The sequence below is a fragment of the Mercenaria mercenaria genome, chromosome 9 (genome assembly GCF_021730395.1).
Source record: "Mercenaria mercenaria strain notata chromosome 9, MADL_Memer_1, whole genome shotgun sequence".
Classification (NCBI taxonomy): Eukaryota; Metazoa; Mollusca; class Bivalvia; order Venerida; family Veneridae; genus Mercenaria; species Mercenaria mercenaria.
The window spans coordinates 13224558-13251559 of NC_069369.1; the positions used below are offsets into that span (position 1 = coordinate 13224558).

Genomic DNA, 27002 nt, shown 5'->3' on the forward strand with positions numbered 1-27002 from the left:
AATCAATAATAAGCTGCAGTAGGTATTCAAATGTCGGTATGTGAAATTTCTTGTAAATATATGCATTATTAACAAAACAGTAATATAATATTATAATATAAACTGACCGACGAGGAATTTTGTTGAGTGTATGTCCAAATAATACTAAATATTGTACTGCAGACGGAATTTCAGGGCGCCATACGGTCAAAATACTGTTTCATTACGAAATTGGAACATGTTTTGGTGCCTATGACACTGTTGTATTCTGCGCCAACAAGATGGACTTGAGCCAAGATTTGGTCACCTTAGGTCGTTGTTGGAGTCTTTATGATATATAAAATAGAATTAATTATAGCAATTTATGCATTATGCGCCGAGAACAAACAGTGATATGTGTTTAAAGATGTTTTATTTTAAAGATTTTTAGGTGTCCGAAAATGGGCTCGAATCCTTGTTACTGTTGTAATTCAAAGTGTCCAGGAGGACACGAGATTGCATTGAACCATTTATCAACACTATACACATGAATAACGAAACTTTTTAATTACATGTAAAACAGAAAATAATGCATAACACATCATAATTATAATTTATAATAAATTTCAAACTATAATTTTATAACATTATTCTGAATCCATATCAAAACTATTTCCAGGACTGAGCGCGAACTACTGTATCTTGTTCTTTATTTATGTACAGTATAGTTACAATACTTTCGCGCTCAGCAAAGAATAGTGACATAATACATACATGTACAGCATAACTTTCGATAAGCTTTGTACAAAAAAATGTATTTTAATAAATAATAATTAAATCTATAATAAGATCCTTTATATACACTCGATGTTATTGAAATCAAATGTGTAAATGTTTGGTTTAAAAACTATTTATTCAACATAATTGCAGTTATTACAATGTTACATATATCAACATAGAGGGTTGAGTAGGAAGCTGATAGCTGTTCTAGAAACTTTCCCTATACATAATATAATTTCAACGGTAACATGTTCTGTATGTATTTTGTTTGTTTATCAGTATGGTATGAAACATAAATGTGTCGAACTGTATAAAAGGAATACATTTTCGGATATAAAATTTAAACTTTTTATATAAACTTATGTGTAAGTGTTTGTTTAATCTGTAGGACGACGTAACGACTTCTCTTGTAAAATTTTAACCACAAGTATTTCATGTCTACTTAAATTCCTTGCTTTAATTGATATAACATAATAATTTGATAATAAATGTGTAACAAGAGGGTCATGATGACCTTGGATCGTTCACCTGAGTAATATGAGCTACATGTTTCAAATGTCAAACTGATGATAAAATATTAAGAAAGTCAGTAGGTCATATTCATGGTCAATGGAATTCAGTTTTACGATTGGTGTGCAAAACTGTGAATGCCATCAAAATTTCAAGGTTGTATCTTAAAAAAACAGGGAAGTAAGTCAGTAGGTCAAGGTCACAGTCAAGTGACATCATATTACTTGAGGTCATCAGGTAATTATAATTAAACAGTCTTGGAAATTGGATCAGATGATTTTTTAAGTATTTTTTCCTATATAACACACATAATAGCTAAGTTACCCAAGGGCGGGGCCTCTTTTAACCCCAGGGGCATAATTTGAACAATTTTGGTAGACGACTACTAGACAATGCATCATAACAAATATCTAAAGCCTAGGTCATATGGTTTCAGACAAGAAGATTTTTAAAGTTTTTCCTATATAAGTCTATATAAAAATTTGGACCCCCAGGGCAGGGCCTCTTTTCACCCCAGGGGTATAATTCGAACAACTTTGGTTGAGGACCATAAGACAATGCTACAAACCAAGTATCAAAAGTCTAAGTGTTGTGGTTTTAGAGAAGAAGATTTTTAAACTTATTTTCCTATATAAGTCTATGTAAAACTTGGGACCCCCGTATAGGGTTATATTTGAGCCTAGGGGAATAATTTGAACAATCTTGGTAGAGGACCACTAGATGATGCTACATACCAAATATCAAAGCCCTAGACTGTGTGATTTTGTACAAGAAGATTTTCAAAGTTTTCCCTATGTAAGTCTATATAAACCATGTGACCCCCGGGGCGGGGCCATATTTGATCCTAGGGAGATCATTTGAACAATTTTGGTAGAGGACCACTAGATGATGCTACACACTAGATATCAAAGCCCTAGGCCCTGTGGTTTTGGACAAGAAGATTTTCAAAGTCTTCCCTATATAAGTCTATATAAACATGTGACCCCCAGGGCAGGGCCATATTTGACCCTATAATTTGAACAATTTTGGTAGAGGACCACTAGATAATGCTTCACATCAGACATCAAAGCCCCAGGTCCTGTGGTTTTGGACAAGAAGATTTTTAAAGTTTTTCCTTTTGGTTGCCATGGCAACCAGAGTTCTGCATGGAATTCAATTCTTTGAACAATTTTGAAAGGGGGCCACCCAAGGATCATTCCTGTGAAGTGTGTTTGTTTTCAAGAAGATTTTTATAGAAAATGTTGAAGGACACACTACGGACGATGCACGACCCACGACGGACATTGAGCGGTCACAAAAGCTCACCATGAGCCTTTGGCTCAGGTGAGCTAAAAAGGAAGACCGATTTACATTCTAAACCTAAATTTCACGGAGTAAAACATAGAGAGGAAATAGTCTGTAATTTACCTTTTATCTATCCGTGCGAACATGACCTTAAACCCAAATGTTGCACGTCAATATTTTGTTATCATTCTTTCAGGGGATAAAAAGGTGGAGCTGAAACAAAACATTCCCTATCTGATCTTTGATCTCACCATGCCGCCGACATGGCTGAAATTTGCGTCAGTCAATTACTCTTTTTGCGGTTAATATTTGTATGTATTCAGTTCTACAAACATATCAAAACAGTACCCTGTTCATTTGCTCTGCAAAATTAAAAGGTTGTGGTACTAGCCTACTTTCTGAGCATGAGCTGCTAACAATGGTTTGACATTACAGTATGTAAATTAGTTCTTGACGCTTCATAAATAAACAAAAAAAAAATAAAAGGTAATTGTTGATTTCCAGGAAGAACAGGCAACTCCAAACATAGCCAGTGACATACATCGCAACAAAAATAAATTGTAGTAAGAAGATATAGCAGACTTGCACTGTGCTTAACGAGTTTCGCATTGCACACATTTTATAAATATTTCATTAAAATAAGCATTTTTTTTAATTTTCCGTCGTATATACATTACATCTGAAAGACACCGTACGATGTCGTTCGAGGGAAATCCCCCTACAGCTCGTAAAAACTGAAATCGTCTTCTGAATTACTATTCATGAATGTATGTACAAAAAGACGCTTCTAAATATGAGATTTAAGCCTCGTTAAGTTGTAATTCTTTTGAATAAATGTGTTTCACTATTTCTGAAAAATATTGGTTGTCTATATTTAAGATGTCAGACAGGTACCTTGAGGATCCGTAAAAAGCTTAAATGATGTCAAACTGCGTCTCGGTGGACAAACTGAGCACGAAATCTCGTTCATAACAGAATAGGAATAAAATCAGCAATGTGTCCCCAAGCCATACACATGTAATATTATGCTTTTTCGGAAAATGGCGTCGAAACAAATTTTGACATGCCTCTTTACTAAACAAACATATTTTTGCAATTCGTAAGTCAATATGAGGGATATTCATTTGAATCATAACTGCTAGATACAATGCATTGATAATCTGCTTTCACATTTAAGCGTTGAATTAAATAAAGAATTTTGCAATTTATTTACATTATTTGTACTTCACTATACTCCTGTAATACTTATTCTGAACATAATTCCCGCAAAACTGTGCCCAGCAACTCACTTCTACTAAAGTTTATGAAAATGTATCTCCCTTTGAAGGCGTCCTCTGTATTTACAAGATAAACATCATCACATAACGACAACTGAAATGAAACAATGGTACAACGATTATGATACATAGATCTAATTTTCCAGTGTTTCATCGGACCACTTATTTGATAGTTAATTGATGGTTTGTCTGAAACAATCTTTTCCAAGTTGTTTGATGAATTTCGTATCCATGTCTTCTCTCGTGATACCTTTTACTTCTAGCTCTTCGCGTACCCTTTGTAAGTAGGTGTCATCTGGATAGCCAAACCTAATAAAGAAAATGCACATTAATGTAAAAACTGAAGCCATTAACCTTTCGTTGCAAGGATTTAAAAAAAAGCTACAAAAAACCCAAGTAATATCAGTCACGGGATGATCCACTCTGTCCGTATGAGGTTATGTGCAACACCTGTCATGACCCCTCCAACAAAAACATCAGAGTAAGCGTATTTTTTATATACAGTGGCTGAATAGATTAAATGATCCTACAAGATCAGAAAACTTATCGTCATTAAAGTCACAACTGAAAGCTACTGTAATATTGATTATACTCTCTACGGATCTGCATTCAAATTGAACATACAGCCATACTATTAATTTGCAAGGAATACTTTTCTGTTTTTCTCATTATTCTGAAGCAGGAGTGTATATAAATCTCTGATGTGGTTAATGCTCATGTTGAATATCAACGTACTGAGTATTTGGTCTCATGTCTGTTTTATGATGTATGTCATTCCATGTGATTACTCCCTCCTGCCCGGTTGTTCTTGATGATCCTATAGTGAACACCAGGCGCCGCTCAAAAGCTACCTTCAGCATTGCGCATATTTCTCGGCCTTCTGTTGTGTCAGGTAAATACGCAGAACGAGCAATACCTTTATATACTGCACCAGGGTTCGGGTGGTCAGGCTAAAAACAATTAAGGATAACATGATTATGTTCATCAAAACTGGGTTAAGTTAAAGTAAGTACTGAATACATTGTCAGACGTATTCTATTAATTTGTTGTTGCGTCTAACGTTCCATTCCAGGCATTATTTCAAGCACAAGCGGGTACTTGGGTAGCACCAATGATCTTTCGTAAGTCAGCTGGATGGCTTCCTCGTATGAAATGAAATAAGTCACTCTTTTCGAAAGTTCACAGCAGTGAGGAGGTTAGTGATTCAAAGTCAGCGGTCACGGAGACGCCGCACATTACATTGGTCGTATCTATCTTTTTATAGAACCGGTCAAGGCCAAGGCCACACTTAGAAGTCAAAGATCAAATGGCTTAAGTTAGTTTTACCTCCATACATTCTAAACAACTAAAAATATTCATAAAATTAGTTTCCATTGTTAACCACATCCAGTCAACATGAAGAGTGCTAAATCCTGGCTACCATGTGTAAAATCAAGGTTACACTAAGCGATCAAAGAATAAAAATGCTTTAAGTTGTGCTGAATCACTAGAAGGATTTTCAGAAAATTTGAACCAATTGTTAATCTCATCAAGACAACTCAAGCAATATATTCGAGATCAAGTTCGAAATGAATGTTAAAGGTCATGATCGCATGATCGCATATTTTATTTTCCCTGTGTCAAAGTAGATCTTAACTGCTCATGTTATACTTAAATTGTTTCGTCAAATTAATTCAATTGTGTAGCGTTTAGTTGGCTAGTCATAAAGCGTTTTGCCGACCCTTCCAGGTGCTAAATTTGACAAATATGAAATAAATGATACATGTATGTCCATTGCATAAATGTACAAGTAAGATAAAATATGAGTTATCTGATCTCCGTACTGTAATGTACCGAGTTGTATAATTACAAAATTAGTATGAATACATACGTCTATACAAGAAGGCTTTCACATTGTATTTTGAAGTTTTCCTGACTGTTTAGGTTTATCCTCTGCGTTTCTGAGTGTAAATTTGTCTGTTAACTGGTCACAAAACACTTCCTGGCTAAAATGATTATATCTTGTACATTCAATATGGAAGTGTATTTCAATTTCATTTTAATTGCTATGACGAAGAGAACATAGTATTTCATCAATTTGTATACAAGACTTCGTGTCGAAGTTATTGATAACTGAAATAGTATTATTAAAGAAAAAGAACATAGTCTTTTATCAATTTGTATACATGACTTCGTGTCGTTATTGATAAGTGAAATAGAAATGGGGGGAAAAAGGATTAAATTAGATTAGATTATATCAGAGTTATCACTTGAAGGCGATTCACACACACACCATCACCACACACTCACTTATCAACAAAGGCTTGTCTGAAACGATCTTCATAGTTAGAGTCTATATAAAATGTGAACAAAATAAACACACGAGAGAACACCTCTAGTTCTTTAGGTCTGAATTTCTTGTAATTGTCATCTTGCACTGTATAAAGTTACATTAAATTTCCTTAAAGTTATTGTCTCAAAGGTAACTTTACGTTAAGAAGGATATAATTCTAAAAGAGCTCCAAAGACAGATACGATTCTTTACCGTTCACTGTGCTATCCTACATTGTTTAAGTAAGATTTAACTTATCTTCAAAGGATTTAAAAAATATTTTAAAAATTTGAGATCATTTTTAGACAAATTCCAAGATGCCTCTTATTTGCCAATTTATTACTGAAATGGTTTAACGATTGAAATATGTCTTAAATGGTAAAGACTGTAAAATATAAGTAATTCTAAAACTATTCAATGTTCAAATAACACCCTGAAATCAGTTCTGTTTTTTGACAGCTATATAATGCAGATAAGTAATTTTTTACCTGATACAATAAACAATATTTACTTTAAAGAAAGCTAGTCTGTACAACGTCATGTGACGTCATCCGGCCCAGTTGTTTTTCCTGTTTTGCGTTCGCCAAACAATTACATAATAATTTATTTTTTCAAGTTACGTTTTCTCAACTTGGATGAATGTTTAAGTGAAAGCGTTATGCCAACAACGCTGAAATAAAAATGTTTGGAAAGCATACTGTGTTGGTCATCACTGCATGGAGATAAGCGATGCCATTTTGTTTTTCGAATAAAATATCAAGGAAAAAGATGAATGCTATATTCCGTTAGGTTTAAGGAACAAATCACTGAATAAAACAACATATTATCACTGTTCTGGGCAGCCAGGAGATTACCACTGATGGCGCTAGATCAGTCACCTTTTTGAAAAGTAGAGATCTCCTTGCTATGGATTTCTACGTAATATAGCCGAGTGTCCCAGTGTATCAGTACACTAGAATATTATATGAAAAGAGTTTATTTTTCGTTGAATTGTATTGCATAATCTTCTTTGTTAGCGTCACAATTATGTTGGGTTGCTTAATCAGGCGATGCGTTGCCTTAGACACATAAAGTAAATAACGTTCATTGTCTGAAATCTCTATTAAGTAATCACATTCAAGCTACTCTTATATTTGCAAATTTCGACAAAATAGCGCTAAAACTAAACATATAAATGATATTTGTTTGTTTCAGTTTAAGACTGAAATATCTTTCACGAGTGAACACCAGATTCTATATTGTAAGATACTGTGTCCATTATATTTTGATCTTACATGTAAAACAAACAAATTTTCTTTTTATTTCATGTTTTGTCTAAATTTACCCGTTTTATAGTTTCTTATCAGTCATAAATATATTTTATGTTTCACTATTAAAATATCAGATACATTTCATTATAATATTTCGGTAATTCACTGGAAAAAACAACATGTAATTAAGTAAAGCAATTATCCGGGCATGTTTAACATCCTTCGTAGAGTAACGGTGTCCGGTGCTTTCTCTCTCAGTGCAATCTAACATTTTCTGAAGTTATATTTAAATCCCTTCGTAGTGTCAAAGTTTTTCCTAAATGGTTGGGTTGGACGAGACATACGAACAGATTAAAGTCAAATTCCAATAGTCGAATTCCAGCTCCCAAAAGTCATTTTATAGAGTATACTATAACAAGACATCACAATACATTAAAACAAACATATGTAACTTATGGTGGCTGATTTGTGCCATTTTGTTACTCGTTCTGCCGCAGCGACACAACGACAAACCCACCGAATGTCGCCCCGCCGAATGCAGCTCCATCGAACGTCGGTGGGGCGACGTTTGGCAGGGCGACGTTCGTCGGGGCGGATAACGACGTTTAGCTGGGTGCCATTACGACGTTTGTCGTTGTGTCGCTGCGGCGGAAAAAAGAGCACCGCAATGCAGATCAATATACGCCCGAAGGTATGACCTTTGAACCCTAAGTGTGACACAGACCTTGAAGTAAGCCATTCTAAACATGCCCTCTGCACGTCGTCTCGATGTGGTGAACATTTGTGCAAAGTTCCTTTAAAATCCTTCAAGCAGTTCAAGAGTTACAGAGCGGACAAGAAAGTCATATGACCCTGTCGTCAAAGCAGAGGGCGGATAAAATCAAGATGGGAAATACTTCGCTGAATGAAGCAGACGAGGCAAAATACCTTGGAACGACCGTTGACAAACGGCTAACCTGGAAGCCCCACATTAGTCAAGCAGAAGGGAAGGCCCGTAGGAAGCTTGCCATGATGCGCAAACTTGCTGGAACAACGTGGGGAGCAAATGAGCAAATACTCAAGACAGTATATCAGGGAATAGTGAGACCCCATTTAGGGTATAGATCAACTGCCTGGTCCACTACTGCCAAAACTAACCAACAGGCTTTAGACAAGGTTCAGAACCAAGCATTGTAGATCGTGACAGGTGCTATAAAGTCTACACCAATCTCCTTCATGGAGAAGCTAACTGGCACACAGCCGTTACAAGACAGGAGACATGCAAATGTCCTGCTTCAAGCAGAGAAGTTCAAGACCATCCCATGAAAGCCAGGCTAGATGGCTACACCAAAATCGGCTCAAATGTAGCAGCTTCGTTCATGAGGCAAAGAAACTCAATCGAGAGTTCAAACCTGAGCTGAATAACCCAACGACTCCCCTAGGCAGTGAAACCATTATAAACTCACTAGTGTATGACCTGTCCTCAGTGACTGTGAGACTTGCTGTTGCCTTGGTTTTGACCATGGGAAGCAAGAGGATGAAGGCATTCGGAAGAACCTTACACCTGCTATGATCAATGAAGACTATCATCCGGAATCATGGACCCATGTCTAGACAGACGGATCAGCCACACGCGCCGTACGCGTCAAAGACAGAGGAGCATGAGTTCTCATTCAATACCCAATTGGCAAGAAAAAAACAGTACATGCAGCCACAGGAAAAAACTGCAGCAATTACAAGGCAGAGACTGAAGCACTCATGAAGGCCGTCTCAATGGTTGAAGACTCGGCAGTAGAAAGCTCCTCAGCCGTCTTTCTCACAAATGCACTGTCTGTCATGAAGCTCTGATCAACAATAAAGCTCCGCAGCTAGCCAGGAGAATGCAGAGCCTGAGTACAACCTGCAAAGTAGCACTTCAGTGGATTCTATCCCATTGTGGACATGCAGGCAATGAAGAGGCAGACAAACTGGCTAAGCTAGGAGCTCAGTCAGAACAACCAATAGCACCTGTGAGTAACAAGGAGAAAATCACCATCAACAAAGCACTAACGAAACCAAGGATGGAGGAAGATGCTTTTCATCTCCTTGATCGGTCTGAACAAGTGATGATTGTCAGGCTCCGCTCAGGACACAACAAGCTCAATTCAATGCTCACATGTACAAGAAATACAGACTGGCATCATCGCCAACTTGTCCATTTGGTGAGGAAGATCAGAGTGCGGAGCATATACTTCAGAGATGTAAAAGACATGACCAGGAGCGAGCTGCGACTTGGCCGACAGATACCTCAATCCGCCAGAAACTGTATGGAGGCACTGAGGATCTTCGGCAAACCACAAGTTTCATCAAGGTTACTGGTCTGACAGTGTAGTCGCGAACGAGAAGAAGACGATATGACCTTTGACCCCCTAAATGTGAACTGACCTTGAAGCGAGTCATTCAAAACATGCGCTCTGCACGTCGTATCTTGACATTTGTGTAAAATTTCTTCAAAATCCTTCAAGGGTTCAAGAATTATTGAGCGGACATGAAATTGTTAACGGACGGACGGACGGACGGACACCGGCGTCATAACATAATAACTCCCTGTGTATAATAACGAAATGGCACAAATCAGTCACCAAAGTAAACTAATATATTCTTATCATACCCCTTGTTGTCCATCATAGAAACGATATGTTATCACAATGCTTTTGTGACGTTCAAATCCTGTAATGTGTCGCGAGCTTTTACTGATTTCCATCGTTCCGTCTGGCTGATCTCCAGTAATTGTGCCGCAAACTTTGCCACATGTAGGACACACCATTTTAACCTAATAATAGGTAGAACGATTTATTAATGACAACTGCTTTGGTACCTACTTTTCTAAATTTTAAATTTAGCTATCAAAGTCATGACACTGTGCAACTGTAATATATTAACGCCCAAATGGAAAAACATGGACTTTGAAAAATGTTCACTTTTTTTTTATTCGTCATTGGTTCAGCAAGCAACAATTTGTTATTAGTATTTTTATCTAAAATACCTACTCGATTCACCAAATCTGTAATCGTTCTTATCTTTTATTTTTACCTTTACTTTGTTGCAAAACCAGATATTACTTATATTTTTTTCTAAACATCCACATGAGTGAAAGTAGGAATTTTTCTGTACTTAGGTTTATCTTGAAAAAATTTAAAAGAGAAAAACTAGCGATGCTTTTGTGTAAACAAAATTTTGTAATAATCAAGCACCAAATAAAGCCCAAACTGAAAAATTTAAAGTGTTGGTGACAAAAATAAATGAAATTAACAACGTAAAGACAATGTCCTATCAAAACCGTTGTCAGTTGTTACTTTAAAAGTTTTTAAATATTTGAAAATTTAAAGAGTTCCTGTTACTACTTTGGTGTTCTTTAGAATGAATTTGATATGAATAGTATTGTGTTATACCAATAATAAAGGTGAAGTAAAGGAAAAACCTGGTGACGGAAAAGGTGAATCGAACTGCAAGTTCAAACTTATATGCGATTCTTCCTGTTACTGGATATTGTATAAAAATAAGATTCTGAAATAGGCATCTTTTTACCTAACAAAAAAGAATCAGAACTCACACGAAAATAGCCTTCGATACATTCGGTGCAAAATGTATGTCCACATTTCAGTTTCTTTGCATCGGTGACTTTGTCCATACAGATGACACAATCTTCGTCAGCAACTACCTGGAAAACCATACAAAGAAGTTGCTATGTACAGCGTGTAACAAATCCCGTGCAGAAAGTTCCAACATAAACAAGTGAATGAAGTATTGTCATGCAATACAAGTCCCCTACTGGAAGGCACCTAATTTTCTCCATTGTTATTTATGGTAACAACAAAGGAAAGTTATTCCTAAAAAATATAATCTTTTTTTAAAAGTCCACACATAACTTTTTACCAAGTAGAGATAAGTTAAAATACACCTAAAAATTGGATATAACTTGCATGTTGTTCCACAGGAAAGTGGTCTCGATTTTTCCCTACAGCCAGTAATAAAAAAGTTACAATATAAGCTATTTATAGTAAAACAAATGGAAGTAATTCTAAAAACAAATGTGCCTCATGGTGGTGAACATTGGTGTCAAGTTACATCAAAATCCCTCCATGCATGAAGAAGAAATGCTCCGGACAGTCATTCTTGAATTTGACCTTTGACCTCAGTGTGACCTTGACCTTAGACCTAGGGACCTGGTTCTTGCGCATGACATTCCGTCTCATGATGGTGAACAATTTTGCAAAGTAATATCAAAATCCCTTTAAAGATTGTTGGGTTAAAGACTAGACAGGAAAAAGCCCTTTTGGCCTTTGATTTCCAAGTGTGACCTTGACCTTTCAGCTATGGGCCTGGGCTTTGCGCATGACACGTTGTCTCATCCAGGGGAATATTTGTGTAAGCTGATGTTTAAATCCTGTTTTGCATGACAAAGTTATAGACCGGACAAGAAAAACAAGAGGACCATGATGGTCCTGAATCGCTCACCTGCCCCCACATGAACTGAGTATGACGTCGTTTTTTCTATTATTTGACATAGTGACCAATTTTCATGAAGATCCATTGAAAAATATGGCTTCTAGAGAGGTCACAAGGTTTTTCTATTATTTGACATAATAACCTAGTTTTTGAAGGCATGTGACCCAGTTTTGTACTTGACCTAGATATCGTCAAGGTGAACATTCTCACCAGTTTTCATGAAGATCTCATGAAAAATATGGCCTCCAGAGAGGTCACAAGGTTTTTCTATTTTTAGACGTACTGACCTAGTTTTGACCGCATGTGACCCAGTTTCGAATTTGACCTAGATATCATAAAGGTGAACATTCTCACCAATTTTCATGAAGATCCATTGAAAAATATGGCCTCTAGAGAGGTCAAAAGGACTTTCTATGTTCAGACCTAGTGACCTAGTTTTTGACCGCAATTGACCCGGTTTCAAACTTGACCTAGATATCATCAAGATGAACATTCAGACCAACTTTCATACAGATCCCATGAAAACTATGGCCTCTAGAGTGGTCACAAGGTTTTTCTATTATTTGACCTACTGACCTAGTTTTTGACCGCATGTGACCCAGTTTCAAACTTGACCTAGATATTATCAAGAGGAACATTCTGACCAATTTTCATGCAGATCCCATAAAAATATGGCCTCTACAGAGGTCACAAGGTCTTTCTATTATTTGACTTACGGACCTAGTTTTTGACCGCACGTAACCCAGTTTCGAACTTGACCTACATATCATCTGACCAATTTTCATACAGATCCCATGAAAAATATGACCTCCAGAGAGGTCACAAGGTTTTTCTATTATTTGACCTACTGACCTAGTTTTGGACCGCAGTTGACCCAGTTTCAAACTTGATTTAGATATCATCAAGATGAACATTCTGATCAATTTTCATGAAGATTCCATGAAAAATATGGCCTCTACAGAGGTCACAAGGTTTTTCTATTATTTGACCTACTGACCTAGTTTTGGACTGGACGTAATCCAGTTTCGAACTTGACCTAGATATCATCAAGATGAACATTCTGACCAATTTTCATGCAGATCCCCTGAAAAATATGACCTCCAGAGAGGTCACAATGATTTTCTATTATTTGACCTACTGACCTAGTTTTTAACGGCACGTAATCCAGTTTCAAACTTGACCTAGATATCATCAAGGTGAACATTCAGACCAACTTTCATGAAGATTTTTTGAAAAATATGGCCTCTAGAGATGTCACAAGGTTTTTCTATTTTTAGACCTACTGACCTAGTTTTTAATGGCACGTGACCCAGTTTCGAACTTGACCTAGATATCATCAAGATGAACATTCTGACCAACTTTCATAAAGATTCCGTTAAAAATGTGACCTCTAGAGTGGTCACAAGCAAAAGTTTACGGACGCACGCACGGACGGACGACGGACGACGGACGCAGCGGATCACAAAAGCTCACCTTGTCATTTTGTGACAGGTGAGCTAAAAAATGACCTTTGTTCTCCAAGTATGTGACCTTGACCTTCAAGCTAGGGTTCTGGGTGTTGCACATGACACGTCATCTCATCATGGAACAACTTATAAAGCCTGTGAGAGCCAATTATCGAGACTAAAATTGTATAACATTTCGAGAAATTGTTATTAATGTCATGAGAATGAACTTTTGTAACACCTTGTACATAAAATCAGTATCACTTGTACGACCACTGTCTTGATCACTGTGTGTTTGTTATATTTAGAGATCACAGATGTCCCTCCTTGGAATATGTCACCCGGTTGAAACCGCGTATTTTCCGTTAGCCTCCTAGAAAGCTTAATCACATGAAAATGTCTTACTCCGAACAAACACAGGTGAGGGGACTGAGATTCGAAGTCAGCGACCTTCGGACTCGATCAAAGCGTGTACACTGTTATTTTGCATCACAACAGCTATCTTTATGTGCCGAGTAGCGGCTGCAAAAAGCCTCTCCTTAACTAAACTCAATATCGTGATATTTTTCTCTCCTTTGGGATCATTGAGTACATTCATTCAGTACACTGAATAATTAAATGTCACTGTAATAGAATTCCACATAAACCGGTGCTGGGGGTGGGCGTGGATGTGGGTCGTGGCGAGTGTTACACAATTCTTAACCTCTCGTGAGTAGACTCAATCAAAACTGCTACAATTTTACTTGGTTGCACTCTATGCTTCAAAATGATGTTCTTATAAGTTTTATTAAGAACAAGGGACACACATTCCAATACTTGATACATCAATCGTTTCCAAGGCAATTTAAAACAAAATTTCAAATGAATGTGAAAATATTATCTAAAATTGTCTAGGTCCTGTTACCGATATTATTGTCTTATTTTGGTGAACGTTGTGTCGTGTCCAGTTTTATCTCCAAAGACACAAACTTAAACGTAGTTGTGAGGGCGCTTGTAAAATGTTACGCAATCTCTAAATGATATGCACTTTCACACTCTATAGTTGACATCACGAGTTAATGTATTCTCTAGTTAATATCACATTTCGAGGGCTTAGAGCGAAACTAGTCTGTTTGCTTCTATTTCAATATACACTTAGACTAGTTTCTGAGCCCTCGATTTACAAATAAATCAGAATATAGCACAACAGTTTTATTTAAGAACAAGTCATTATTTTTAACGAAACTGATTGATTCAATACTCCTAAATGGATGCAAATAATACCATGAGAAATACTATATATGTGAAAATATAAACAATAGATACAAAAGTCCTTTTTAAAAAAGTACGCCCTGATTTAAACGGTAAAGCACTTACTAGATCCTCATTTACAACTTCATTGTTTGACTTTGTATTCTGCTCTTGAGGCAAATAAACCCTGTCGGTGTCAGTGATTTTCTGTTTCATTTCATCAATGCCCCGTTTGAAAACATCTTTCACTTTATCAGCAATGAGAACATCATTTATCACCAGATGTAATGTAAGCCCAAACTTCATGTTCTTTTGACAGAACTGGATCCATTCATTAAACAACGCCTGTGAACTATCCACTGGACTTATATTTTCACCTGTTAACCGACATTCAACGTAGTTATGTATAGATTCTAATGTAAGACTAACCTTGCAATGTATTATTTCGATTCTAGTCTTACTAGGCTTTGTATGTGTACAACAATAGCTCCGTTATGATAGCACTATTTCTTGATCGCTACAAATAGGTGACGAGACGCCAACGTTACCGAACATTATTAAATACATTGCCACATCTTTGGTTTAAAGTTTGTCAAACTGATGAATAGATTAGTGATGGTCGTTTACAAAACAGTAAGTCCTTTCAGTGCTTTTTTCTAAGATTCGAGTACATATATACAATTTTATCATCTTGCACTGGTCATTTTTTAAAACGTATAAACGAATGTGACTCTTTTACTTTGATATAATGAAACTGTTTTAAGTTCCTCACGGCAAGTGTGAAGGTTCCCTTTAAGTCAGATACGAGAGTTATGTGCATTATATTTGAAATAGTACTGAGCGGACATGGAAAATGGCCTTGATGATCTTTAGCGCAGCATACCTATCTAATACATAGCTGCGGTAAAAATATTTGAAAACCCTTTTACGTTTGAACAAACAAGAATTTCAGAGAGAAAGCAGACACTGTGGTTGGCACAGTATAACCATGTTTAGTCCCAACTGATAGGGAACTAAGAACAGCAAATGATAGACTCGTAGAAAAACGACTTAGAATTGCTCACCGAACATATCGATGTTCCATGATAAACATTTGTATTTTATCAAATGTAATGATGAATTACAGAATAAATGCATGGTCTGGTCTCAGGGACATATAACCATACAGATGTTGTAATTATTATGGGCCTAATTACCAGCATGATTTAACACTGTTTGAACAACAAACCTAACAAGAAGGCTTCACCTCTCTGGTAAATAATATAAACAAACGTGTTTTACCTGCTGTTCCAAGCAATGGTAAAGCAATGGCCTGAAGTTCTCTTGTCTTCGCCTCTTCGAATATCTGTCTGTATAAACCGGCAAGTACATTCAGATCTTCTTTGGAAACAAGCGCATGCATTATCCAAATGTATTTGTTTCTTCCGCCTTTTGTGGTAATTACTTCGCCAATGTTTCTATGACTTCCAAATTGCATTTCTTTATTACGTCTATACTCCGGACCCCCTTTTTCCAACAAACATTTTGATATATTTCCTTTGGCATCTCCCTTACTGGTTTCGCTGCATACTACAGCAGTGATACCATCAAGGTGCAATATATCTCCAGCATACACTTGAACTTCGTTGGATGAAGCCAATGAACATACCAATTTATCCCCGTAAGATTTGTACAATAATTCTTCCCTAATAAAATCTGTGGTAGACTTTGGTCTGTCCCTTCCCGTACACTTGAAATTTCTTCTATCATCAGTATTCTTGGTCCTTTCATCTGTCAAAGTGGCTTGTCCCGCTGACTGTTCCACATAAATACTTAGTGTGAAGGGTGTAGGTTTTCTTTCAGTGATCATGGTGAAAAATGTTTTGTGGACAATGTCAATCATTTCGTGATTATTGTCGACAATGTGGATTTCACGTAATGATTTATTTTTGCCGCCGAATTCAAGTATTGCCCTTGCATACTGCTCTGCGCAAATCTCTTTTGGGACTCCAAACGCACCTAAAATGGTAAAATATCATCACAATTTAATATATTCGGTACGATAATAAAATTGTTACAAATGTCCAACACCTAAGGACAAGAGCACATATCATATGACCTAAACAGCGCAATACTTTGATTTGTTACGGAAAACAAATAATTAAAGTTTAACTAAACTCCATTTGTGGATAGCATCTAGCCTTGATATTGCAGCATCGAGCGTAAGTGGCACATCGTCTCGTTATATAATGTTAAAACATATTATCCGTTATTAACAAGACATGAAAAAATGTAGCGCTTTTATCCCAATCAGGATTTTGACATTGGAACCTCAGGTCTAGTTCCTGCGCTTGACATGTCTACAGGTTATTGGAAATATTTGTGCCAAGTAATATCAAAATAAAATTACATTGGAACTTAGAGTTACGGGCTTTGGTCTTGCGCTTGACATGTCGTTATATTATGGGCAAAACTTGTGTGTCAATCGGACAGGAAACAAACGCTGTTAAACTTTGACTTCAGAGTCTGACATTGGCCTTTGTAACCCGAGTCTTGTGCTTCACACTTTTTAGTGTCATTAAGAGAAGTGCAAAATTGTAATACCAACATCTACTGATGGATTGCAGAGTTATAGGCAGAGCACAAAGCAGAGCATGTAAACCTTGAGTGAAGTGCAATCAAGCAAAACTGTTTCATCAAATTTCAGGAAATATTATGCAAGAAATCCATAAAGTTGTTCATTCAGAACATGAAGCCGTTTAAATATGTTTCTATTTCTAGTTCTGGTGGTGTCTAAATGCAATACAGCGAACCAATTCGCAAAATTTAGAAACGCTTAATATCATGTTTGGTGAAGATCTATCAGTGATTAATGGGGGAAATCGATAAATGCTCTGGTGGTCCTTGCATGCCTAGCAGAATCATGTGACCACCTTTGAGAAAGGCCCATGCCAAGATGCTGCAGACCAAGTTTATTCTGTCTAGTAGTTAAAATGTTTCAGGACGATGGACCGCTCGGCTTATCTGCTCTGAACTGAGGTAGAACTCGATCTGTAGATCCTCTTTTAGCATACAAGTACAAAATTTCAGCTCAGAATTTCGCAAAACAATAAAACTATAAACTGTAAGGGCTAAAATTGTCTAACTAAAAATCAAATAAACATCAATGATACAGCACATGCTAGTTGGAAAAGAATCCTTACTAGATGACAAGGAAACTAAACTCCGGTGATGCAATTTGAAGACTTAAATCATATTTCCAACAATTATAAGACGAATGTGCTGGACTAAGTGTCAGTATTATTGCCTTCAGGATAACTTCTAGAGACTAGAGACTCAAGATCTTTCCTTTTCAAAGTTTGTTGAGAATACCTTTATCAGGTTTGCCTTGACCGATTTGACAAACGAATAATGTACAATTTCGACTGGCTGAGATATAGATACAAACATACCAATTCATGTGCTTTACAGTTTTCTTAGTCGTGTCCTTAAAAGTTAGGCTCTTGTTGCTCTGACTTCAGACAAGTTGTTGAGTACATTGGTGTAATTGTACCTTAAATTTACCTTAATTTTATGTTTTGCTTTATTTATCTGTTACTTTTGCACTAATGTTAGAGCCTTTCTCAGCGGGGATTTTATATACATTGTGTTGTTTAACTTGTTGAAAATAGAGTAAGTGCGAGGTTGGCATGCCCTAAACGCGTTTAAATCCCCCGTTTCCTTCATTTAGGTTACTGACCGTTCCAAGGCGGTGCCCCTATTTTCAACAGGTTGTTTTGTCTGTCTTGTATTGTGTGTTGCGTATGTTTTCTTTTTTGTTGTAAGCGTTTTTCCTCCGTTTTCCTCCGCCCAATTCCCCCCCCCCCCCTTTGCCCTCTCCTTTTCCTTGCATTTACGCTACTTTTTGCATCCCCTCCCCCTTTACTTTTAGTAAGTTTTCGTGGCTCCTCTTTGTTTTGGCAGCCGAATCCCAAGACGGTACTTGATTGTTTTTTCCTACTTGTGTGGGTGCGTTTGTAAGCTTGTGAGTCTATAACGGTGCCCTACTGTTTTTTTATGTGTTGCTTGTTCGTTTTTCTATGTTATTCAGCTGATCGTCGTTGTGTGTTTATCTTTGGTACATGAGTGTCTGCGCTATTGTGGTTTACGTTGTAGTGCGACTGTTTTTAAAGAACATGGCATTCCCTTGTGTATTCGTCCTTGTTCAACTTTCCCCTTCGGATTCCTCCCCCACCCCCAACCCCATTTCGCCCCTTACCAATTCCCTACCCTTTATCAATATTTAGCTTATATCAATATGTACTTGTTGGATGTTTGAAGCAACCCGTCTGAAATATTTTTCCATTACAGCTTCTTTTTGTTGTGGGCCTACTATGTAAGTGCGTGGCTCTGGGGCTGTGTTTTTGGTGCTCTGTGCTTCCGAGAAATCTACCCTTACCTATTATCTTTTATAACCGTTTTCACTTATCTTTGAAAGCACTTATATCATTTTAAACAAATGTTCGTTTACACCAAAACAGTATTATAGTTTTAAATTGTTTAAACATAAAATCAGCAGTCACAGGTTTTTCAACGTTTATCTCACCTGTCTATTTATAATTATACATGAACACACCAGTGAATTAACGAAGAAGATCCTTATTTGGCCAATGAGAGGATTGCTAATGAATGACTACATAAATAGGTTATAGAACACTCACTGACTTTCTAATGAATTAAGTTATTGCGTTTTCTTCGCTGCAGTCCACCATCACTGACAAGGATGTAAAATCTATAATCTCCACTAGAGTACTCTAGTACTGTTCTTTAAAGTGAATCATGATATGTCGCAAAGTTGCCCAATCTGCTCCAAGAATTACGGATAACGGTTTGAAAATCAGACACGGTATATACATGACTAAGGTTGCCGATGAATTCGACGTATCTACCAGCAGATATTTCAAAATGCAGTGCGGCTCAACAAAAGAAATGTGACAAAATTGGGTGTGTCTTCGGTAACATTTTAAACATTTTAAGGAGGTCGATAAGAGGATTTATCGATCTGGGAAAAGGTCAGGAAAACCTCATATTGACAGAGCCTTGAAGGCAAAAGTTGTTTTATTACCGAATCCCACAATTCGGTCGTTCATCTTTAATTGTGTACGACGTCATATCTGATGATGTCACGACGTTTTGACTATGACGTCACTGTTGTGGGTCAAGTTAAAGGATATATAGCCTTATATGGCCTAAACAGTTTGATTTTTTTTTAATTTGTTATAGAATCTAATTAGAAAAAAATATACATTGTTACCAAAATATTTATCCTGTATAGTGAATTCAGTTTTTATAAACAACTTTATTATTTTTATCAAAATATGTCAACGATTATTTCTTGAGGACCACATAAATATTTTGACCACAGGTCCAGCTTCTTTTAAACAATTTATGCTCATACTGAAAATTTGCGATTCCTTCAAAATGAATTTTTCCCATACCCATGCGCGGATCCAGATGGGGGGAGGACCGCCCCCCACTGGAAAATCCTAAAAATAGGAAAGAAAGAGAAGGAAAGAAAATGTTTTTTTCGAAAAGGCAACATTAGGACCGCATTCAAAGGGTATGTGGCTGCTGCTACATACGACCCAGACAAAATTCATATTCATGTTAAATATCTCCAAGAAACAAAGAATTTTACCTTAAAGGAAACTTAATTTTATCATTTTTTTCGAACTTTAACAGGTGAGTTTATAAAAATGGCAACATAAGGGGTATATTTTATATAGATCTGCAGTAAAAAAAAAGTGTTCTTAAATGCTTCTAAAATGCCCCAGAATGCAGGAAATGAAGCGCTGAATTTCAAACGTTTCCAGGGGGAGGGGGGCATGCCCCCGGACCCCCCTAGCTGGTCGGCTACTTTTCTATTTCAGCCTGTTAAAACAAATATTGACAACCATGTACTGTAAGCGGCTAACATAAAAAAAAACAAATTGTTAAGTATATAAAGACAGGCGGGCGCAGGGGGACGATGACATGTTTGTCATAGTATGGGGTATGTCGGACCCCCTCTGAGAAAACTGGCTGGAACCGCGCATGCATACCCGTAATGCTAAAAGTATTTTCAATTACTTTGAATATTTTCTCTGATAATGAATAAATTGTAAAATATTTCATGCAGTTTAAATCAATTCTTGATGAAAGAAAACTTGTTCTTCACTACATTTTGAGACTTTCAGTTTTTAGGCCATTTTTGGGCAAAAGTGAACAATCTCCTTTTGGGCTCAACCCTTGAGTCAACATTACTTTTACTGACAGTGTTTAGACCAGCTGTAATGACTATAAATATCGATTTGATAATATATCATTTCGAAACTTTAAAGTGGAACACTTCAACATTTTATAGCGCTAACATAACTAATATCATTTATTGTACTGACGTTATTAAATATTCGAACAGAATAAACGTAAGAACTAACCGGAACTAATAGTTGACATCACGATGGATTCAAGTTGTTTAGTTTCTGCCATCGTCAAACAACATGTGATAGTATGTTTCAGGTCGTCTGAACACTGCTTCAAGCTACCCTCTGTAATTGGTTTGTATTCTGACCAACGTGGACCAACTGCATGTAGAACATACTTGAAGTGCAGATTTCCAGCAGAAGTAGGCACTACATCAGACACATTTAGAGGACCTGATAAAATATCAAAACTTTAATAAAATAGTCTAGAAGTTTCCTGCAAAAATGTAAACTGCATGACAAATTTTATTTCTCTAATGAAGAACCATTTGAACAAAGGCTTTGAGGGAGGACCTTACAATGTTCTGCAGACCAAGTTTGATGAAGGTCCTTCAAGTGGTTCATGAGGGTTTTTTCCATCTTTTAGCTCTAGTGGCCCCTAAAAGGGGCCAAAGGCCGATATGAACATATTTGGACGAGGACGTTACAATGACGCCACAAACAAAGTTTGATGATGATCAAGCCAGCATTTCATAAGAAGATGTCACTGAACATTTTTCCCTCGTTTTCAATATAAAAGGGCTAAAAACCTCCACTTGAATATATATTTGGGAGAGGACCTTACAGTGATGCTACACATCAAGTTTGATGAAGATAAAAAAAAAACAATGTTTTTCTATTGTAAGCTCTAATGGCCCCTACATAGGGTCAAGAGTCCCTATTTAAACAAAATGGGCAGGAGACCTTATGATAATGCCTAGTTGTTTAAAGGTAGTTCATTTTCTAGATATAATGGTCCGTAAAAGGGGCCAAGTTCCCCATTTTAAAGACAATTGGTAGAGCGCCTCCATTTCAATAAAGTTTAGAGATGACCTTATAATGATGTTAGGGACAATGTTTAGTGAAGATCAATCCATCGGTTCATGAGAAGAAGTCTTTAAATGTATTACTATTTTAAGCTCTATTGGCCCATAAAAGGGACCAAGTGCCGCAAATTGCACTAAATTTGGAGTGACCTTATAACGATGATTCAGACCACCAAGTTTAACGAAGATCTATCCAGCTATTCATGAAAAAAGTCGTTTAAAGGAATTTCTATTGTTAGTTCTATTAGCTTCTATAAGTGCCCCCAATTAACAACTGGTAGAGAACCTAATAATAATGCTACAGACCAAGTTTGGTGAAGATCCATCTAGCGGTTCATGAGAAGAAGTACTAGCGGCCACTGCAAAGCGGCCCCTACAAGGGGCCGTGCGCCTCCATTTGAACAAAACTGGAAGATACCCTTAGCAGTTCATGAGTAAAAGTCGTTTAAAGGTATTTCTATTGTTATCACTATCGGACACTTAAAGGGAACAAGTGCCCCCACTTGAACAATTTTAGAGAGAACCAAATAATGATGCTACAGACCAACTTTGATAAAGATCCATCAAGTTTATTCAAGAGAAGAAGCCATGTAAAAGTTTTTCTGTTGTTTTTTTTTTGCTTAGTCGGCACTAAAAGTGAACAATGTGAACCATTTGAATAAATGTAATAGAGGTAATAAAACAATAAAAAAAGTACTAGGTTGTTACTTACCAAGCTTGGCGTAATTCTAACCAGTAGTTTTAGAGATGTTTAAGTAAAAATAATGACGCAGGACGATGGACGTCGGACCATCTACCTATACAAAGTTCAGGTGAGCTAAAATGGCAGTCACTTGTGGAGAATAGCTAAGCATTGCAGCAAAATCCGAGAACACTGGACACCTTTACATAACTGAAATAATGTTGAAAATCCGGCTAACCCCAAAACAAACAAACATATTAAAATATTCTACATAAAATGCGTCCTACCTCTGTTATATAAAATCGCACGTTCACATTCTCTAAGAAGTGTTTCTCCTGCCGCTCTAGCAATGACACGGGCTACACCGCCAACGTGATTAAGATCCTGGTTGGCAGCATTCACTATACCTTGAGCAGGTACATCTATGATGTTGGCCTCATACACCCTTATCGCCAGGCTCCCATTTTCATATATTTCAAGGTTTTTTACATCCTTTGACAATGAAATAGAGGATATTTGTTTGTTTCAGTGTAAGATCGATATATATTTTACCGAGTGAACACTATAATGCAATATTTTCACGAGTGGCGCAAACAAATTTTCTATTTATTTTATGTATTTTTAATGTTTTTAACCAAATTATATTCAGTTTGCCCGTGCAACGTCACGTGCATCGCATCATAACACCATAATGTCGTGATGTCAGGATGCTTTATAGAAAAAAACTATAAATAGTTCTATTACGTTTCCCGATTTCTTTTACATTTCATTATGATAAAATGTAAATATTTATGATCCTTTTATTATATTTATACATTTTTACCTTTACTGAAGAATATTTTGCAAGGAACTTCCTATCATTTATAATTCATATCATTTCGAATTCAAATGTAGTTCCGTACCAGTGAAAACTAAAAATGATATTTTCACTGTTTGAAACAGTGAAAATATCAATTTTATTTCACTGATAAATTTCAGTATATCACAGAAGAGTACAGAATAAAAATTTCTTTTGACATTTGGCTTGTACAACGACGCTCCTTTGCCAAGGGATGAATGTCTATCGTCTGACGTATCCATTGCTTCTTCTTGTCTTGTGTACTGTTCCATGCATTCAAGTTTACTTTATAGGTTTCTTGATGCTCTGTCTAGTACCTATTTCGTTCTAGCAAACACAACAATACGGGAGTCTTTTCTATTATGTATATAAACGATTTCTCGGTTAACCGGCAAATCACTTAGAATCTTGCACACTTCCTGGTCTTCGAAAGAAACAGGTACTTCACAACTCTGCATGTCTTTAACATGCTGAAGATATCTACGCACGGTCAAAAATGCAGTGCCTACTACGACCATCGTAACCGTGACAGACATTTCCATTTTACTATCGCTCTGATTGATTGTTACACCTTCTTCTTTGAGACAGGCGAGCTTGTCACCATACAATTCCTTAACAACATAATACTCTGTCGTTATAACATTCTCAATTACCTTAGTTATTACCTGATTGAGTGACACAGAATGATCTTTCGCTTTAGACTCCAACTCTGCTTTAGCATCAAGTACATCTTTTCTCATGCCTGTAATTTTAATTTTTACATCACAACTTGGTTCCAGCGTCTGTGGATCTTTTGTCGAAAAACGTCCTGAATAAAATATATAATTTAGAGTACATTTTGGTGGGTATACAAATGAGGGTCATTTGTAAAATTATTACAACTCAATTGTAAAGATATATATGTATACAGGAAAGTAACTATGTACCATAATACAAGCAGTGAAAACGTCTGTGAATCGCATCTAGTGTTAAGGTCGCAGCATATGCAAACTTTACATCATACTTGTTCTTATGACGGAGATACTCCAGACAGTTTATGAGGAGACACATAATAGCTGACATATTATAATCATTTAGTAGGGAATCCTGACAAGTATGTATAAATTTTCTGTAACCGAAACAACTTAGTATTCTGCTTCTTCATAATTTGTAACCAGACAGTTTCATCACAATTATAGTAATACTGTTGGCATGTGCATCTCTTGTTTGTTTTTGTTGGGTTTAATGTCACATCGACACAATTATAGGCCATACGGCGGCTTTTCAGCTATTCATGGTAGAGAGAGAAACCAGGTGCTCCTCCGGGCATCATTTCATCACGGGTGGGCGCTTTGGTAGAACCATCGACCATCCGCAAAGGAGATAGAGCTGTGACAGAAGAATTAATTGTTAGACTGAATGATGTCTACCATTTCTATGTCAACTGGATAAAGATAAGGATTGACAGAGCGTAAAATGATAGTAGGTAGCGAGATGGAAGACCGCATTAGTAAATAGCACTTACCTAGTTTCTCTTCCTGTCTCTTAAATTCCTGCAATGTTAGGGTAAAACAAGCGATCAACTATTGGCATGTGATAATACCAAATGTTAAGAACAATGTTAAGTGATAATACCGACGGTGCGCTGACACAAGAAATATGTCGGCATTGGGCGACGTTTTATAAGCACTAATCTCGTCTTGACATACCGTACATACTTAAAACAAGAGACAAGGAAATTCTGCGAAAAACTTGGTTTTTTAAACATTTTCCTTTTTAGTAACACTGACATTGACCTAACATTGTCATTGATCCTATGCTAACTACAGCTATTAAGCGGAAAGTGTTTTTGTTTTTTTTGTTTTGAAGTAACAGTGGCCCCAAATACAATCCAAAGCTAGTTCTTCATAATAAGCTTGCTGTACACTTAGTTTGGTGACAGTATGTCAGTGTCAAAAATTATAAACCGGAAACCACATTTTTGATGATACCAGCAAAACTTGATTAAAATCTATTCTTAGTGACTGTAACCATGACCCTAAATAATCATTTTTTTTATAACCAAAAAAGAAACAAGAGCTCGTAGAATACGAAATGCCCCCTTGATGCATTCAGTAATTGCACATGGGACAGAAATTATTTGGTCACTGTGCAAAAAGTTCTATTGTTCTTGGTCAAAGTGACCTTGACCTTTGATCTATTGACCTCATAATATATAGGCGTCATGATAAACCTCCCTTTTAAGTTTCGTGACCCTAGGCCTTGACCTTTGACCTACTGACCTCAAAATCTTTAGGGATAATTTGCTGGTCAGGACCAACCTCCCTTTTAACTTTCGTGATCCTAGGCCCAAACGTTCTTAAGTTATCATCCGGAAATCATTTAACTGTTCCTGATCACTGTAACCTTGACCTTTGACCTACTGACCTCAAAATGAATAGGGTCATCTGCTGGTCATGACCAACCTCCCTATCAACTTTCATAATCCTAGGCCAAATCGTTCTTGAGTTATCATCCAGAAACCATTTACTGTTCTGGGTTACTGTGACCTTGATCTTTGAGCTACTGATCTCAAAATCGTTATGATCAACCATCCTATCAACTTTCATGATCCAAGGCCAAAGCGTTCTTGAGTTATCATCCGGAAACCGTTTAACTGTTCCTGGTCGATGTGACCTTGACCTTAGACGTACTGACCTCAAAACCAATAGGGGTCATCTACTGGTCATGACCAACCTCCCTATTGAGCCTAGGCTCAAGTGTTCTTGAGTTATCGTCTGGAAACCGTTTAAATGTTCTGGGTCACTATGACCTTGACCTTTGACCTACAGATCTCAAAATCAATAGGGGTCATCTGCTCGTTATGCCCAACCAACCTATCAACTTCCATGATCCTAGACCCAAGCATTCTTGAGTTATCATCCGGAAACGGACTGGTGTACATACCGACCGAGCGACAGACAGACCGACCGACATCTGCAAAACAATATACCCCTCCTTCTTCGAAGGGGGCCGACTTACTGATCTCAAAATCAATAGGGGTCATCCGCTGGTCATGACCAACCTCCCTATCACTTTTCGTGATTCTAGGCCCAATCGTTATTGAGTTATCATCCAGAAACCATTTAAATGTTCTGGGTTATTGTGACCTTGATCTTTGAGCTACTCTCAAAATCATTAGGGGTCATCTGCTGATTATGGCCAACCACCCTATCAACTTTCATGATCCTAGGTCAAAGCGTTCTTGAGTTATCATCCGGAAACCGTTAAAATGTTCCTGGTCACCGTGACCCTGACCTTAGACCTACTGACTTCAAAATCAATAGGGGTTATCTGCTGGTCATGACCAACCTTACTCTTAACTTTCATAATCATAGATCCAACTGTTCTTGAGTTATCGTCAGGAAACCGTTTTACTGTTCTGGGTCAGTGTGACTTTGACCTTTGACCTACTGATTTCAAAATCAATAGGGTCATCTGCTCGTTATGACCAAACACCCTATCAACTTTCATGATTCTAGGCCCAAGCGTTCTTGAGTTATCATCCGGAAACGGACTGGTCTATATATCGACCGACCAACCGACAGACCGACTGACCCACCGACCGACATCTGCAAAACAATATACCCCTCCTTCTTCGAAGGCGGGGCATAAAAGATAGGCGCTCAGTGGGATTTCAACCACGGCCATTCCGTTCAATAGCACA

General features: G+C 37.1%; 1 protein-coding gene across 7 annotated transcripts in view; it reads right to left on the reverse strand.

Annotated features, from left to right (window-relative positions):
* Positions 1–502: 502 nt before the first annotated feature.
* Positions 503–27002, reverse strand: part of LOC123546492 (uncharacterized) — a 70484-nt gene continuing 43984 nt past the window's right edge. For 6 of the 7 annotated variants that reach the window (XM_045332803.2, XM_053550829.1, XM_053550825.1 and 3 more), the window contains 10 exons: positions 24822–24849; positions 23971–24125; positions 22767–22971; positions 20947–21165; positions 15794–16510; positions 14639–14889; positions 10942–11049; positions 10000–10161; positions 4545–4759; positions 503–4118 (listed from right to left, as the gene is read on the reverse strand). In XM_045332803.2, the coding sequence (XP_045188738.2) occupies positions 3983–4118; positions 4545–4759; positions 10000–10161; positions 10942–11049; positions 14639–14889; positions 15794–16510; positions 20947–21165; positions 22767–22971; positions 23971–24125; positions 24822–24849 (2196 nt within the window). In that variant the 3' untranslated portion in view covers positions 503–3982. The remainder of the gene's footprint in view (positions 4119–4544; positions 4760–9999; positions 10162–10941; positions 11050–14638; positions 14890–15793; positions 16511–20946; positions 21166–22766; positions 22972–23970; positions 24126–24821; positions 24850–27002) is intronic. The other variant, XM_053550828.1, reaches the window with a different exon arrangement.